The 17760-nt window shown below is 48.4% G+C and overlaps 1 protein-coding gene and 1 pseudogene across 2 annotated transcripts in view; both read right to left on the bottom strand.

Annotated features, from left to right (window-relative positions):
* Positions 1-17760, bottom strand: part of LOC136640365 (zinc finger protein ZFP2-like) — a 246632-nt gene that overhangs the window by 106961 nt on the left and 121911 nt on the right. The window contains exons 1-2 of one of the 2 annotated variants that reach the window (XM_066615440.1): positions 2851-2928; positions 1674-1800 (exon numbers count right to left, since the gene is read on the bottom strand). The exons of the other annotated variant lie outside the window; for it this stretch is intronic. Of the exons in view, the coding sequence (XP_066471537.1) occupies positions 1674-1707 (34 nt within the window). The 5' untranslated portion in view covers positions 1708-1800; positions 2851-2928. Of the gene's footprint in view, positions 1-1673; positions 1801-2850; positions 2929-17760 lie in introns of those variants that run through there. 2 annotated transcript variants of the gene reach the window in all.
* LOC136640513 (zinc finger protein 721-like) overlaps positions 14883-17760 on the bottom strand; it is a 30388-nt pseudogene continuing 27510 nt past the window's right edge.

Raw genomic sequence — 17760 nt, 5'->3', positions numbered from 1 at the left:
GGTTCTTTGATGCAGAGTTAAGTGTGGATGAATCTTTTTCCACACTAAAACTTACATGGTTTCTCCCCAGTGTGGGTTCTTTGATGCATGGTTAGGTATGAGTGTCCACTGAAACTCTTTCCACACTCCAAGCATTTATATGGTTTCTCCCCCGTGTGGATTCTTTGATGCACAGCGAGGTTTGCTCTCGTACTGAAGCTCTTTCCACACTCCAAACATTTATATGGTTTCTCCCCAGTGTGGGTTCGCTGATGCACAGCGAGGTTTGCTCTCTTACTGAAGCTCTTTCCACACTCCAAGCATTCATATGGTTTCTCCCCAGTGTGGGTTCGTTGATGCACAGCGAGGTTTGCTCTCTTACTGAAGTTATTTCCACACTCCAAGCATTTATATGGTTTCTCCCCAGTGTGAATTCTTTGATGCTCAGCGAGGCTTGCCCTCAGATTGAAGCTCTTTCCACATTCAAAGCATTTATAAGGTTTCTCCCCAGTGTGGCTTCTTTGATGCACAGCGAGGTTTGCCCTCTGAGTGAAGCTCTTGCCACACTCCAAGCATTTACATGGTTTCTCCCCCGTGTGGATTCTATGATGCACAGAAAGGCTTGTCCTCTGACTGAAGCTCTTGCCACACTCCAAGCATTTATATGGTTTCTCCCCAGTGTGGGTTCTTTGATGCACAGCGAGGTTTGCTGCCTTACTGAAGCTCATTCCACACTCCAAGCATTGAGATGGTTTCTCATGTTTTGATTTACTTTTGAAGGTTTTTGCACTTTGAGGGGCTTTTTGCTTCCTCTTTGTAGTTTCTTTTCCTAGATCACCTGGAAAGACACTGTGCTTCTGTGATCTGTCTTCATGCGCAGCTTTCTCACTTCTCTGGAACTTGTATGGCTCCCTCTGATCGTCATTCTCTTGTCTGCACCTTCCTGGATCAGAGAGAGAATCGATTAGCAACAGAGAGATGGATCCTCCGAAGCACACTATTTAGCATATAAATATACTCAGAAGTAAACCCAAGGGATTCAGCAGATATGACTCCCAGGAAAGATTGCAGCCCTTATCAGTGACCAGCTCTCAGTGGTTAGAGCAGGGGTTACAACCTCCAGTTTGGGAGCTGCGTGCCGCTCTGAGAAGGCACTGGCTTTTTTGCCTACTTTTTCTCAAAAAGCAGGAAGGGGGAGAAGCACAGGTCAACCAACAAAAAACCAGTGGCCAACTTGATGACACTCACACAACTGAATAGGAGTTCCAGTATTATATCTGATTATCATTAAGAACATTTATGTACCTCTTTTCAACAAAAGAGTTCTCACAAGCAGATTACAGACAAAATAGGATCACTAAATTGATCCCTGTCCGAAAAGGTCTCATAATCTCAAAAAGATGCAGAGAGTAACATAGCTAGAGGAGGTGCAAAGCACTAACTTTTGCAGGTGTGTCACCGTGCCCTCCCCACTGGAGTCATGCCAGGAATTCTGAGGATTATACGGAAGAAGGCGGTCTCTCAAATACGCTGTTCCCAAGCCATTTAGGGCTTTAAAGGTCAAAACCAGCATCTTGAATTCAGCACGGAAACGAACCGGCAGCCAGTGCAGCCATCGGAGCAGCGGCGTGACAGAGTCAAACCGCCAATCTCCAGCAACTACATGAGCCGCAGTATTAGAGATCCTGACTTACCCAGAAAAGCCACGTTCTCCAGATTCTCCAGCATCACTTCTGCATACAGGGCCTTCTGGTTCGGCTCCAGCAGAGCCCACTCCTCCTTGGAGAAAGACACAGCCACCTCCTCAAAGGACACCGGAGCCTGAATGAAGAAAGGCGCAAATTATCCCTACCCAAGACACATTTCAGAGACTCCAGGAGGGGAAACCTGATATTTTCCTGCAAAGCTCAACCCTTTGCATTTCAGCAATTTAAAAACGTAGTTTTTAAATTTTGTTCATTAGAGTAACAACAAAGAACAAAAAGCATCGCACCAAACTTCTGCTTTCAGAAGACCCCCATGCAGTCCTTCCTCAAGTCACAGAGCCCCCTGCCAGATCTTGGAGACCCCTCATGCACACCGCACAAGCAGTCAACTCTGTGACACCTCAATCTTGTGGTCTGTGTAGCTTTCACAGAATCTGGGAACTGGAGGGTCCTGCTATGTCATCCACTCCAATCTCCTGCTCAGTGTAGGAGCTAGAGCTAGCCCAGCAGATGACTGCTCTGAAGGCCCCCATCAAGGTAGTGACCTATCCTTGCAAATGCAACACTTAGGATCACCTGTCCTAAGAGTTAATAGCACCTAGAGCTCAACCTCTGCTTGTCCACCTAGAGCAGCAGCAGAGCCACAAACAGCCTGAGCAGTGCTTCAGGGAAAGATGGCAGGAAGGCTCTCAAAGGAGCAGGAGAAGCTCTAGCCATCTCCAGTTCTTGGGCACAGTGCTGTGTGGAAATAAGCTCCACTTAAACTATACAGGCTCAAGTCAGTTCACGATGCTTCCTACAGTTACGTCTTTGATTCATAGCGAACCTTCATTCCTGCCTCTCTCTGCAAACGGTCCTGGTGAGCTGCAGGGTATTTAGAGCTGCTTCTGAGACAGGCGCTGTGAGCAACCTCCATTCCTGCAAGCAGAGGAGAGAAGGAGCCCTGCCCCTCCTGACTGCCACCAAAGTGATCAGATGATGCCAGTCAAAAGGGCCGGCTGCCATTTGCACATTAGGGCACTCCTGATGGCATTCCTGGGGAATATTCTGCAAATGGGCACCCCCACATCTTGCAGCACCAGAAGCAACAGGAAAGGAAGAAGCAAAGGAGGTGGCTCCTTCTGTTGCCACTCCCTGCAGACTACCCTGGTCACTTGCCCCCTACCTGAGCAGACTTCGCTGCAGCCCCTCCTTCTCCAGCCCACGGAGGAGGGGACCCAGAACACGATGCCGAGGTCACTCCACTGCCTGCAAGAGACAGAAGGGAGACTTTATTCCTCCAACTCAGGTAAGAACTAAACCTTTTTCTTCCAGGCCCCAGATCTGATCCTCTGCCTGTTGACAGAGTCTGAGGAGACAGCAGGAAGTCCTTCTCGCAACACATTGTTACTGCCGAGAAAGTGACCTCTTCTGTCCCATGACCTCAGCTAGTCTGACAATGGGATGAAAGGAAGGCACAGAGGGCAGGTCTAGCAGTGTGCTAAAAGATACATGAATCTGGAGGCAGGGTGGGGTGCAAAGGGCAGGGGGGCTACGACAGATCTTGAATAATGATAATTCCCCCTACTCAGAACTAGCCAGACCTCCCCTGAATACCAAAGGGGCAGGATATTTTAAGGACAGTGATGAGCTGGAGCGGGTTTAGAGGAGGGCATGGAAGCATCCACTCTGCATTCAGCTTTCAGCTGGTCAGAGCATGTGTGTCTCACCCCATGGCAAGGTCCCTGGGAGCTGTGGGCTTCCCTCTCCAGAACAAGGGGTCTGCAGTGCTTCAAGGAACTCCCGCCATTGTGCTTCCCACTGCTGCAATGACAATGCCTCCTCTGGTTCCTGCTTAAGGTGCAGTGGCTCTGCCCAGTTCAGATGCTGCACGAGAGCCCCCATCCGGGCTGCAGGCGAGAGGTCCTCTGGTTCTGCTAGGCTGGACTCTGGCTGGAGATTTTCTGGCTCCTCTTGCTCCATTTTCAATCCCGGCTTCACATGTTCCTCTAGTGCAGGCTGGAGGTGCAGACCCAGAGCTGGGAGTCCTCCCCCTTGCTCCACAGCCATTTCCAGGCAGAAGGGATGCTCCCAGCTTAGCTCAGTCCATCCGTCCTTGACAGCAACTATGGACAAAAAGAACTTGCAGTTCGCTGTGGGGCTGGAAGGTGGGCAGTGGCTGGAGGAGCTTCCTCAGCAAGGCTTCATCAGATGGGGACTTTGTTCAAAGGGAGGAAACAGCGTGCCAAGGGCGCGCTGCGAGAGGGGCTCTTGGGGGGGGGCTCTTGGGGGGGGCTCCGCACCCCCCTCCCTCCCCCCACCCCCAGCCTCACCTCAGCCGCTCCCAGGAGGCGCCGCCATCTTGCCTCCAGCGCAGCGCATCCTGGGAGTCGTAGTTTCCTCCTCTGAGTCCTCTTGGCCCGCCCCGCAGGGAACAGAGGCTCCCCCTCCCCCCCTGTGGAGCAGGCAGCCATCAGACCAGGGAAGCTCCCTCAGGGCTCTGCTCTGAGCCAGCCAGGCTCCCCTGAGGGCAGGCAGCCATCAGACAGGGGGAGCTCCCTCAGGGCTCTGCTCTGAGCCAGCCAGGCTCCCCTGAGGGCAGGCAGCCATCAGACAGGGGGAGCTCCCTCAGGGCTCTGCTCTGAGCCAGCCAGGCTCCCCTGAGGGCAGGCAGCCATCAGACAGGGGGAGCTCCCTCAGGGCTCTGCTCTGAGCCAGCCAGGCTCCCCTGAGGGCAGGCAGCCATCAGACAGGGGGAGCTCTTTCAGGGCTCTGCTCTCTGCCTGCCAGCCAGGCTGCTATGTGAGCAGAGCCAGATGGCAGCCCCCACCCCATCCTGCTCCTGTGCCACTCTTGCAGGCAGGCCTCAGACAGGGGGAGTTCTCGGCCATGTTCCTGGACAGTGTTGTCACAAGGGGGTGCTCACCCGATGCGGGAGTCTTGATTCTTCTGAGCCTCTGTGCATTCAAATGGTGCTTGTGTGAATGCTGGAGGTTGCGGGTCGGGTGTCCATTGAATCCTCTCAGGCCTGACGCAGCCTGGGTGTTCCAGGTGTGCCTCTGGGCACAGGTGTTGTGTGAATCCATGGACACGTGTATCCTGCGTGTACTGCACAGAATTCCCACCCCAGCGTTCCAAGGAGGTGCCCCTGGCTGTGGGGATCCCTTTCCTGCCCGGCCCCAGTGCAGGCATTTGGCCCCTGTTGCGCGTATGCAACGTTGGGCAGAGACGGCTTGATCCGTGCTCAGGAAATCACAGTCTGCACATGCTCTGCAGCACCGTGTCTTATACGGCTCAAGCTGATTTGGGCAGGGGGTGGCTAAGAAGGAAAGCAAGAGTGTGTAGGGGCCAGAGGCAAGGCTGGTCCCTGGAAGGTGGGGGAGCTGCCCTGATGGGTGGATGAGGATCCCACTGAGCCTTTGCCACATCATCCTCTATTTCACATGTCCCGCATCTCTTTCCGGAAGCTTCTGTAAGACCCTGTATGCGTTTCACTGGGGGTCAGTTTCCACCCCCACCCCATTCAGTGTGCTGGCAAAGCATCCAGAGATTCTCTCTGCTGGACATTCCTTTACATCTGCTGAAGACTCAGGAGAGTCCCAAGGAGCAGGGACAGGTCAGGCTCTGGTTTCATGGAAACTGGTCAGGGCCACTAGGCAACCAGTCACTTCCTTCCAATGGGGCAGCCAGGCAAGTCCACTCTCAGTCGTTCAGAGCGGGAAGAACTGGTGGGGCCATGAGCCAAGTATGCATAGATAGGAACCGGCAGTAGCCAGAAGCAATGAGACCTATGTTTCTGCGCATTTGTCTTTCTCCCGATCCAATGTTTCTCAAACTGTGGGTCAGGACCCACTAGGTGGGTCGCAAGCCAATTTCAGGTGGGTCTCCCTTCATTTCAATATATTATTTTTAATATATTTGACTCGAGGCTACCATGGTCTGTGACTGCATTTGGGAAAATCTTGCAGACCTGTACTTTTAATTCTGATAGTCAATGGAACTTACTCGTGGGTGTAGATAAGATGGCAGCCTAGGATTGTTAAAAATTGTCCTGCTTGATGATGTCACTTCTGGTCATGACATCACTTCTAGCGGGTCCTGACAGATTCTCATTCGGAAAAAGGGGTCCCAGTGCTAAATGTTTGAGAATCCCTGCCCTCTGCCCTTTTCCAAAGCTCCTTGGGCTGTGTCAGAGCATTCAAAGCTGGCAGTAAGAGCTCCGAAGTACACACATGCAGGAGGCCTGCAGTGCCTCCGTGCCATCTGCAGGGCAGCGTCATGACTTCATTTGAATTGATCTCCTTAGTTATAGAGACCTTTGAAAGTAATTCTTTCACAGATTTTGTGATTAGAAAAAATGAAATGGCAGGAAGCAGCGCTGTGTGATTGTATTCCAAGTACTCATTCTTACTAATCTGAAATGCTTTAAAAATGTGCTAGGCAGGTGATACTGTGCCAGCAGTGGCAGCCGCGGTATCATTTCTAAGGGGAAAAGTAACCTATTTTAATGTCTAGAAAATACCTTAAATGCCCAAATGCAGTGGTTTGTGCTTTGATGCATCAAAAACAAAACAAAACACATCTATTTACATTACTAAAGAGATACTTTTTCCTGTTTGCTTCTTGCTGAACTGAATTTTGTAATCTTTTTTCTTCTTATTAGTACCTTAATAAAGCTTTGTTTGCATATTATTCAGTCTGCCTTGTTTTGGGAAAACAGAGGAATTGTCGGGCTCTGCAGGTGCTACTGTGAGACTCCTTCTGACGGAGACCCCTGAGGTGCAGTATTGTTCTAGGAGGAGGGGGTTCTGCCCAGGGAGCCCCTCTGGCTATCCTGTGCTGGTGCCAGTGCATTCAAACTACCACGGCTTTTCTCCAGTAAGCTGCAGGTCCAAACAAAGGGAAGAGGGAAACAGGGAGCGGGTTTGCTACACTAGATATTACTGCCCAGAAAGATGCAGAATGCGGGAAGGGCTCAGGGCATGAGGGAAGCAGGAGGGGTGGCACCCGGCGGGCTGATTAGTGCCGGATATGATCCCCTCTGGTAGCAGTTGGTATGCCCCCTTTGTCACCTCTGACTTGCAGCAGCTAAGAGACTGCCCCATTGGTAAGCACTGGTGGCTTATGCAGGGCAAGGAAGGGAAAGTAATTTGGCTTCCCCCCCCAAGCCTCCCGATCTGTCCTCATAGTCCCTCCGCCACAGCTTGCAGTGCAGTCCATTCTGGCACGGCTTTCTGCTATGGCGGGGAAACTGGAGGAATCGGCTCTTGTGCAATAGTATCAGACAATTTAAAGATTAAATGTATCTCTGAAGTTGATGTCTCCATTGTTTTTTTCAATACCTATTTTTGAAGTCAGTCCACACGCAGATTTTATGCTTACAGTTTTAACACCCAGCACAACTGGAATTCCTTGGGTTGATTTTTGAACATAGAGGTCCAGTGGGGCCAAGAAGAAGGCTGCTGCTGGCCGCAGGATGGCAATTGCAGGTCTGGCCAGTGGGAAAGCCGCCCTATCTGGGCTGGGTGTTGGTACGGGGAACAGCAGCAGCAGCAGTGCTCGCAGGTCACAAAGAACAGCAGTGTGGGATTGCTATGGAGCAGGTTGCTATGTTGGCGGCACCCCACCAGTGTGCCGCCCGGTAACACAGGACCCCCTCCCCCAGTATGCTAGTGCCTGGGGCAGAAATTGTCACCATATTCAAATCAAATGATTTGAGAACACCACAGCTGAAGCACTCACAGAGTTTCTCTCTGCTGTGAATTCATTTGCCAGGAGTAAGAGCTGCGAACCTTTGGACATTAGCAGTGCACACACAGAAGTAGACTGCCCAATGGAGACAATGCCTGCCACTCCTAGGTGCCCGGTGAGGATAACAAACTCAATCACAGAGGCACAGGATGAGCTGCCTGCCTTAGACACAGTGTGTGCCAGGAATCATCTTCTGAGGAATTCTGTGTGCAGCTCAGAGGAGATCTTAGGTACTGGTGATATCACTCAGTGTTTCCCTAACGTCTCTTCACAAACTACAACGCCTCCTCAGAATACTGGCTCTCGCAGCAGTGATTCAAGCTCCCAGTCCATGGACCTGCTGCTCCAGCTGGATATCGATGAGGACACGCTAACCAGGGAGGCTCTGGAGGCGTACAGAGTTCTCCCTCCACAAAACCAACTACAGAGGGTCAAAAAAATTGAGTTTGTCTGGCAGGAATTAACGGACATTATGTTGACCCAATGTTCTCCTGCATCTTCGAAGAGCTCATCTCTACAAGACCCTCAAATATCATCCCTAGAAGCAGACCGCCTTCGAAAGTTGGCCACTCAGGCTGGGATCCATCAAGAGCCTTCAGGTGGAGGAAGTTTGCCTCCCGCCCCTTCTCATGGATGCCTCCCCTCTCCAGGGTCACTCTCTGTAAACGGTCCCCAAAACAACAGGGGAAAGTCCCTGGCCAGTCTGAACAGTGGCAGGAGTGACGATTTACAGACAGTTGATGTTCATCGTGATTGCTCATCACAAGAACTTCTAAGGAGGGAACGAAGTACAACTGAGCGTCTGGACAAAGTCAAAGCAAAGTTTCTTAATGACACTGATGATGATGTGAGAGACGACAGCTTCCCCCCTCCCGAAGAGACTCATTAAAAATGAAACAACAAAACATAGCAAGCTACCCAGAGAATGACCAAGTGGATACCAGGATCAATTTGGAGCTTTAGGAGGAGACGTACCACATTGTCACCTATTCGACACAGATATCTGCTCAATGTCCCAGTACTGAGGATCTTACAGTAATTCCTTCCCTTCCCAATCCGGACTTCACTGTGCCTCAGGGAATGATTCCTACTCCGTGTGTATCCTCTGATACCTTGGAAATTGAGGTCCTGACACAAAATGATAACTGACTAAATAATCTACCTCTGGCCCATGCCCCCTCTTCTCATACTCTGAAAATACTATCATGGAATATAGCTGGTTGGGGCAGAAAAAAGCATGACAAGGAACTTTTAGATTATCTTAAGACTTTTGACATTATAGCATTGTAGGAAACTTGGGCGAAGGATTCAGTACACATTCCTGGTTACAATACTTATTCCTGTCCAGCCATGCAAGTTAGTACTAGGGGACGCCCATCAGCAGGTCTAGCTATTTTTGTCACAAAACGTCTGAGCTCAAGTCATTTGGAGATAAGGCAGGGCTGCTGCATAGTGCAAGCCATAATGACACTTGTGTTTGAGATGAAATTAATTTGTGTAAATGTCTATGTTCCCCCTTCCCTTAATTCCACCCAACGATCTTTATACTGGGGCAATCTTTTGTCTTGTGTAGAAACTCTAGAAAGCTTGCATTCCTCAGCTCAGGTCCTGATTATGGGTGATATGAACTCCAGGGTGGGCAGCTCAAGGCAGGTTTTCTATAAGGCATTGGAAGTATATCAGGATTCAGCTCTTCCCCCCGATTTGCTTGCTTAATAGACATTCTAAAGACTGCCACCTTAATGCTGCTGGTATTGAGTTTGCTAAATTTAGCATCAGCCTTGATAAGGTATGACCTTATCAAGACTTTCCATATTCGGGGGAGTTTACCTATGCCTCTGCCCTGGGTGCTAGTGTGGTGGACTTTATTTTGGTCTCTATAAGACTGAGACCCTATGTGACAGATTTCTACATAGGTGATAATACTGTGAGTGACCACGTACCTCTTATCATGACTTTGGACCTATATGTCCCCACATTAGAGACTTTATCTAGGCTAGAGGATAGTGTGGAACATAGCTATAAAATATGGTGGGATAGAAGTACCCCTGCGAAATTCCAACAATTAATTATGGGAACTCAATGTATTAAATACCTTTCAGATATTTTAAGAGAGGAGGATACTACAGGAGGAGGATCTTATTGTCGTATACTTGTCGCGCACTCCCAGGGTTTTGGGTGCTCAGAGTTCTTGATTCTTGAACCCTAGAGCCTCAAGGACCCCTGTTCGGTAGTACTGCCACCACCCTGTATGTGCCAGTGTCTCAGTCCAGGGACAATGAGACCCTCTAGGCTTAACTATATCCCTTATAGGCACTGAGCACTTTCTTTACTTAAAGTCTCAGTCCTCAAGTTACTAGTCCACAATGAGGATTTGGTAGCTTGCTGAACGGCTAGGCAAGATTCTGAAACTTTGTCCCCAACAGACAATGAACCAACATGGTAAAAGGATTTTTACTTTATTAAGTACATAGGGTTGCAAAAGTTACAAGACAGCAAATGCTAGAGGCATAAAAACTTCTAGGAAACATATCAGCATAAAATAATAAAGCTAACTGGCTAACTCTATTATTCTCTAACTCTCACCTGGGTCAGCTTCTTTTGTAGATCCTTAGCCCAGTTACCTATGAGGCCACATGGTCCTGGTGGGGCAGGATGTTGCACCCACCACCTTTCCCACCAACAGAGGCAAAGACCAAAGACAAAGAGCAAAGGAACCTGTCAGTTCAAACAGGTACTTATTTGAACTGACCAATCAGAACCCTTGGGGGCAGAATCTTCTCAAAGTGGGGCTGGATGCTAGCCCTCTTAGTTCTCCCTCTCCCCACTGGGTATTCATGGCGCCTCTCGGGTCTGCTGAGATGCTACATTATCACCTTTCATTGAGTTGTAAATTCCTTGCAGCTAGGATGCAAGCCACTTCTATGTTACTGGGTTACTTTGGTTCAGGCTTTGCCATGCTACTAGGCCTAAACTGCACATATTCATGACACTTATGAATCCCTCATGAGCTGGCTTCATAAGGAATTAGGATGCAAGATGGGGCTGATGGGTACCAGGAGAACAGGAACTAAAAGGGAGGGGTTTGACTATGAATGGAAGGATGTGAAGCAGCAAATTAGAGAAACATACCGCAATTTTAGAAAATCCAACAATCCCAGGTACCTGCTTAAGTACTCTGAACTTAAAAAACAGCTAGGTAAAATAACACTGGATAAGAAACAGAGGTATTACCAAGAGCAGTGGGGGAAGCTATTACAAGCAATTCTCTCTAAAAATAGGAGTTTTTTGGTCTATTGTAACAGGCTCACTAAGACCTGAAGGAGGTGTCTCAGCCCAAATCCATCTCTCTCTTTGGGTACAACACTTTGGAAAAATGTTCTTGGATATTAACCTCTCTCAGGAAGGATGTGTAGAATCTGAGCTTCCCGTATGGGCGCCAGTGGAACCAGAAGAGGTTAGTCAATTAATTGGACATCTTAAAAGTAAGAAGGCCCCTGGAATTGATGCAATACCCTCTGAATTGCTGAAAAATTATCCTAGTTAGTGGGCACGACTACTAGCTCCTCTTTTCTCTGAAATTAACAGAATGGGACAAATCCCACAAGATTGGTTGACCGCAATCATTGACCCAATCTTTAAGAAAGGTGATCCTGACTCCTCAGCCAATTTTAGGCCTATCAGTTTATTGTCAACTGTCGGCAAAACCTATGCAAGATACCTATATAATAAGCTCAGGGCCTGGGTTAGCTCCCACTGCATTCTCGGATCGGAGCAAGCAGCTTTCAGGCAAGGTAAATCGACCATTGACAACTGCCTGATTCTCTCGCATCTTATTGACAAGCAAGTTAAGGCATCCAAGGCAAGGCTGTATGTAGCCTTTATTGATTTAAAAGGGGCATTTGATTCGATAGATAGAGGATTGCTTTGGAACAAGCTTACCTTACTAGGGAAGACTTCTGCTTCTGATCAGATCTCTGTACACCAACACATCCTGTAAGGTGCGGTGTCCCCAACCTGGGACTCTGTCCCAGACAATAACTACCAATAAAGGGGTCAAACAGGGTTGTATCCTGGCACCTCTACTGTTCAACCTGTTTATGAATGACCTCACTCCAGCCTTGGAGAATGTTAACAGCCATTGTCCTAAGCTGGGCAACCTTCGGGTGCCACTGCTTTTATAGGCAGATGACATGGCTCGAATATCTTGCATCCGCATTGGCCTTTTGAGGTTGCTTAACAAATGTAGTGAATATCTAGCAACCAACAAGCTGGAGATTAATTATACCAAGTCCAAAGTTATGATCTTTGCAAAGAGTTGGAAGCCTTACAGCTGGATCTGTAAGGATAATAAGATTGAGCAAGTCCACCAGTTTAAATACTTGGGTATTACATTTCACTATAGGCACTCATGGGCTTTCCGTTGCAGCTCAGTGCTTAACTTGGCTAAGCTTTCATCGTCAGCAATTTCACCATTTTATCATACCCAGGGCAATAGATATGTTCTGGCAGCCCTGGAGGTTTTCAAAGCCAAGACAGGTTTACTTACAAGTTACTCAAGTTTTGTATGGTGTTCCGGTCTGGTTCAAGGCACTAAATCTAGCTACGGGGCGTATTCAATCTATTTTCCTTAGGAAAATTCTAGGCATGCCAAGATGTGTCCCTTACTCCGTTTTATGCCTTGAGACAGGTCTTATCAGGTTGAACACAATGGCATGGCTAAGATTTGCAAATTTTGGCTTGGTATCCTTTTCAATGTGGTCAATGATAGCCTGATGTTCCAGTTGGTATCCGACTCGGTCCTGCCTTGAGGGATCACCATTTTACACACCAAGTTAAAATCAATTGGTCTCGATATTGAGTGCCTGGGTATGATGTGTCAAACAGCAGCATATGGAGCTGTCAGGGAGAGAATCATGGACATTGAATATCAAGAGCTAATGAGTTTGGCTAACACCTACTGCTCCCCATTGCACTTTCATGTACCCGTTCAGTTAGGCAGGATGCCATTTTATTTATCCCAGCTGCAGAATCCGCAGTTAAGAAGAGCCTTCATGCTGGCAAGATGTAATGCCCTTTCTTCAGCCCTTCAATGGCGCGGGTGTAAAGGGATAACTCTTTCCACAAGGCTCTGTCTTTGTGATTTGAACCATGTGGAGTCAGTTGAACATATCCTTCGGTTCTGTCCTTTGCATAAGACCCAGCATTAGAAACATCTTATGCCCATCCTAGCACGCTTCCGGGGGTGGGCAGAGGCAGATGCAATACAAGCACTTTTGTCAGCAGAGAAGGGAGAAACTCTTATCAACATCTCTCCCTTTGTCGCCACAGTCATAAGTACACGGGAAATGAGACTGGAAGCTTAGTCCTGTATGAGATCAGCTAATGGGGGCACTATAGTCTACTGGATTTCCCTGTGTGTGTGCCATGCATTTATAGATTATGGCACCATCCTCTGATCTTATATAAATTTTGAATTTTATTTGCATATCGTTTTGATGTATATGTATATGCTAGTATTGTATTGGCAACCTTCAGTCTCGAAAGACTTTGGTATCGCGCTCTGAAAGGTGGTTCTGGCACAGCGTCTAGTGTGGCTGAAAAGGCCAATCCGGGAGTGACAATCCCTTCAACACCGGGAGCAAGTGTAGTCTGTCCCTGGTCTGTCTCCCTGGCTATGGGCCTTCCTTCTTTGCCTCTTTGCCTCAGACTGCTGGCAAAGTGTCTCTTCAAACTGGGAAAGGCCATGCTGCACAGCCTGCCTCCAAGCGGGCCGCTCAGAGGCCAGGGTATCCCACTTGTTGAGGTCCATCCCTAAGGCCTTCAGATCCCTCTTGCAGATGTCCTTGTATCGCAGCTGTGGTCTACCTGTAGGGCACTTTCCTTGCATGAGTTCTCCATAGAGGAGATCCTTTGGGATCCGGCCATCATCCATTCTCACGACATGACCGAGCCAACGCAGGCATCTCTGTTTCAGCAGTGCATACATGCTAGGGATTCCAGCACGTTCCAGGACTGTGTTGTTAGAAACTTTGTCCTGCCAGGTGATGCCGAGAATGCGCCGGAGGCAGTGCATGTGGAAAGCGTTCAGTTTCCTCTCCTGTTGTGAGTGGAGAGTCCATGACTCGAGGTACACAAAGTCATGGACAACCTCCAGTTCATGCGCAGAGATTGTAATGCAAGGAGGTGAGTCCACATCCTGAACCATGACCTGTGTTTTCTTTAGGCTGATCGTCAGTCCAAAATCTTGGCAGGCCTTGCTAAAACGATCCATGAGCTGCTGGAGATCTTTGGCAGAGTGGGTAGTGACAGCTGCATCGTCGGCAAAGAGGAAGTCACGAAGACATTTCAGCTGGACTTTGGACTTTGCTCTCAGTCTGGAGAGGTTGAAGAGCTTTCCGTCTGATCTGGTCCGGAGATAGATGCCTTCTGCTGCAGTTCCAAAAGCCTGCTTCAGCAGGACAGCGAAGAAAATCCCAAACAAGGTTGGTGCAAGAACACAGCCCTGCTTTACGCCGCTTCAGATGTCAAAGGGGTCTGATGTGGAGCCATCGAAGACAACAGTGCCCTTCATGTCCTTGTGGAAGGATCTGATGATGCTGAGGAGCCTGGGTGGACATCTGCTCTTGGGGAGAATCTTGAAGATACCGTCCCTGCTGACCAGGTCGAAAGCCTTCGTGAGATCTATGAAGGCTATAAAGAGTGGCTGTCGTTGTTCCCTGCATTTCTCCTGCAGTTGTCTAAAGGAGAATACCATAGCAGTGGTGGACCTGCTGGCTCGGAATCCGCACTGTAATTCTGGATAAACACTCTCTGCAAGTACCTGGAGCCTCTTTAGTGCAACTCGGGCAAACAACTTTCCTACAACGCTAAGGAGAGAGATGCAACGGTAGTTGTTGCAGTCACCCCTGTCACCTTTGTTCTTGTACAGTGTGATGATGTTTGCATCCCTCATGTCTTGAGGTACTTCACCTTCTCTCCAGCAGAGACAGAGGATTTCATGCAGCTCAGTAGCGATGATCTCTTTGCAGCACTTGGACTTCAGCAGTAAAGTAAATATGCCAGTAAAGGTTACATCATCATCATCACTCTCACATAACACCAGAACCAGGGGACATCCACTGAGTGTTGAGAGAGTTATGACAGACAAAAGAAAATATTTCTTTACTCAGCATGTGGTTGGTCTGTGGAACTCCTTGCCACAGGATGTGGTGATGGCATCTGGCCTGGATGCCTTTAAAAGGGGATTCGACAAGTTTCTGGAGGAAAATATCCATTATGGGGTACAAGCCATGATGTGTATGTGCAACCTCCTCATTTTAGAAATGGGCTATGTCAGAAGGGCAGATGCAAGGGAGGGCACCAGGATGAGGTCTCTTGTTATCTGGTGTGCTCCCTGGGGCATTTGGTGGGCCGCTGTGAGATACAGGAAGCTGGACTAGATGGGCCTATGGCCTGATCCAGTGGGGCTGTTCTTATGTTCTATCCCGCACAGTACCAAAACCAGGAGACATTCACAACGGAAAGGTGGAACTTAATGGAAAGTATCATCTCTGCACCAAAATGTACTTCTGCAGCAGCAGTAGCCCCACAGCTGTGTCCCTAACCTCCTATACACTCCTTCATCCACAAGCCACAGACAGATCCACAAGCCAAAGAGCCACAGTAAAAGTCCCGTTTCCTCCCAGATTTAACACTGTGTTAAGGAGTGTCATGGATGCATTCCTGGGCCAACCCTGTGTGTACACCTTGTGTACCTTGCCCTGTAGTAGAGCAGTCCATCCACACTCGAAAAATTTAAATGGTTCAGCTCCAATATGAATTATTTCATAAGAAGTAAGGAATGAGTGATCCCTGAAGCTCCTTCCACATTCTAAGTATTAATATGGTTTCTCCCATGCATGGGTTCTTTGATGCAGAGTTAAGTGTGTACTCTGGATGAATCTTTTTCCACACTCAAAACTTACATGGTTTCTCCCCAGTGTGGATTCTTTGATGCACAGTCAGGTCTGATCTCTGCCTGAAGCTCTTTCCACACTCCAAGCATTTATATGGTTTCTCCCCAGTGTGGATTCTTTGATGCACAGTGAGGCTTCGCCTCTCACTGAAGCTCTTTCCACACTCCAAGCATTTATAAGGTTGCTCCCCAGTGTGGGTTCTTTGATGCACAGCAAGGATTATCCTCTGACTGAAGCTCTTTCCACACTCCAAGCATTGATAAGGTTTCTCCCCAGTGTGGGTTCTTTGATGCACAGTGAGGTTTCCTGCGTTACTGAAGCTCTTTCCACACTCCAAGCATTCATATGGTTTCTCCCCAGTGTGGGTTCTTTGATGCACAGTGAGGTTTGCTGCGTTACTGAAGCTCTTTCCACACTCCAAGCATTTATATGGTTGCTCCCCAGTGTGGATTCTTTGATGCCCAGCAAGGCTTCCCCTGTAATTGAAGATCTTCCCACACTCCAAGCATTTATATGGTTGCTCCCCAGTGTGGATTCTTTGATGCACAGTGAGGCTTCGCCTCTCACTGAAGCTCTTTCCACACTCCAGGCAGTTATATGGTTTCTCCCCAGTGTGGATTCTTTGGTGCACAGCGAGGTTTCCCCTGTGACTGAAGCTCTTTCCACACTCCAAGCATTTATAAGGCTTCTCCCCAGTGTGGATTCTTTGATGCACAGAGAGCCTTGCCTTCTGATAGAAGATCTTTCCACACTCCAAACATTTATGAGGTTTCTCCCCAGTGTGGGTTCTTTGATGCACAGTGAGGTTTCCCCTGTGATGGAAGCTCTTTCCACACTCCAAGCATTTATATGGTTGCTCCCCAGTGTGGATTCTTTGATGCCCAGCAAGGCTTCCCCTGTAACTGAAGATCTTCCCACACTCCAAGCATTTATATGGTTGCTCCCCAGTGTGGATTCTTTGGTGCGCAGTGAGGCTACGCCTGTCACTGAAGCTCTTTCCACACTCCAGGCAGTTATATGGTTTCTCCCCAGTGTGGATTCTTTGGTGCACAGCGAGGCTTCCCCTGCGACTGAAGCTCTTTCCACACTCCAAGCATTTATAAGGCTTCTCCCCAGTGTGGATTCTTTGGTGCACAGTGAAACTTCCCCTCTGATTGAAGCTCTTTCCACACTCTAAGCATTTATAAGGTTTCTCCCCAGTGTGGGTTCTTTGATGCACAGCGAGATTTGCTGCCTTACTGAAGCCCATTCCACACTCCAAGCATTTATGTGGTTCCTCATGTTTTGATTTACTGTTGAAGGTGTTTGCACTTTGAGGGGCTTTTTCCTTCCTCTTTCTAGTTTCTTTTTCTAGATCATCTGGAAAGACACGCAAATCCTCACCCTGATGAGCATCAGATTTTTTTCTCTGTTTCTCTGTCTGGCTTCCCTCCTGCTTTATTGAAATGTCTTCATGCACAGCTTTCTCCCTTGTCTTGAATTTTTCATGGGGTCTGAGGTTTGAGCTTGTACTGAAGCCCTTTCTCCACTCAGAGCACTTCAACCTTTCCTTTCCTTTGCAGTATTCATTAATGTAGGATTCTGAACTGATTGTTTCCCCCTTTTCCCTTCTCTTGCCCTTTGGATGTTCTTGTGGTCTTGGGATTTCATGGAAATCAGAAACCTGAAGAATGAGCGCTTCAGTCCACCTGACAGGTGCTGGTCTTGCCTCCTGCCTCCTTGATCCATCCTGGTCTCTAAGAGTCACTTCCTCTACATCACACAACGCCGTTTCCAGTGACACCCCACATGGTTCCCTCTGATTCTCACTGTCTTGTCTGCACCTTCCTGGAACAGAGAGAGAATGGATTAGTAACAGAGAGGTGGATCCTCCAATGCACACTCTTTAGCATATAAATATACTCAGAAGTAAACCCAACAGATTCAGCAGAAATGACTCCCAGGAAATTATGCACAGGATGGCAGCCCTTATCAGTGACCAACTCTCAGCAGTTAGAGCAGGGGTTCCAAGTCTGCCGCAGTTCTCTCTACATGGCCAGAGTGTGCCAGCCTGGCTAACCCTCACTTTCAATCACCTGCGCCATATGCCATAAGACCCTCATAGCATAATTATTCAGTGTTAACCTCAGCCCTGCCTCAACAGAAACAAACTGTTTCTGCATGTTGACTTTTCAACTATGCTATAAAACGATCACAGTGAGGACACAGCACCACTTTTGCACCTGTGTAAACAAATGATAACAAACCAGGTTTCCGCAATGGATCGGGCAGAGACTGTGGTGCATGGCGGATTTTTTCAGCCCAGGAAAATATGTAAAATATACAATGTGGCCCTCCTACTGAAAGGGTTGGGGACCCCTGCTTTAGAGGGACACAGGATAGGGGTC

The sequence above is a fragment of the Tiliqua scincoides genome, chromosome 2 (assembly GCF_035046505.1).
Source record: "Tiliqua scincoides isolate rTilSci1 chromosome 2, rTilSci1.hap2, whole genome shotgun sequence".
In the NCBI taxonomy this organism is placed as follows: Eukaryota; Metazoa; Chordata; class Lepidosauria; order Squamata; family Scincidae; genus Tiliqua; species Tiliqua scincoides.
Note: the sequence above shows the minus strand (reverse complement) of the source record. Positions and strands in the feature narration are given on the sequence as shown.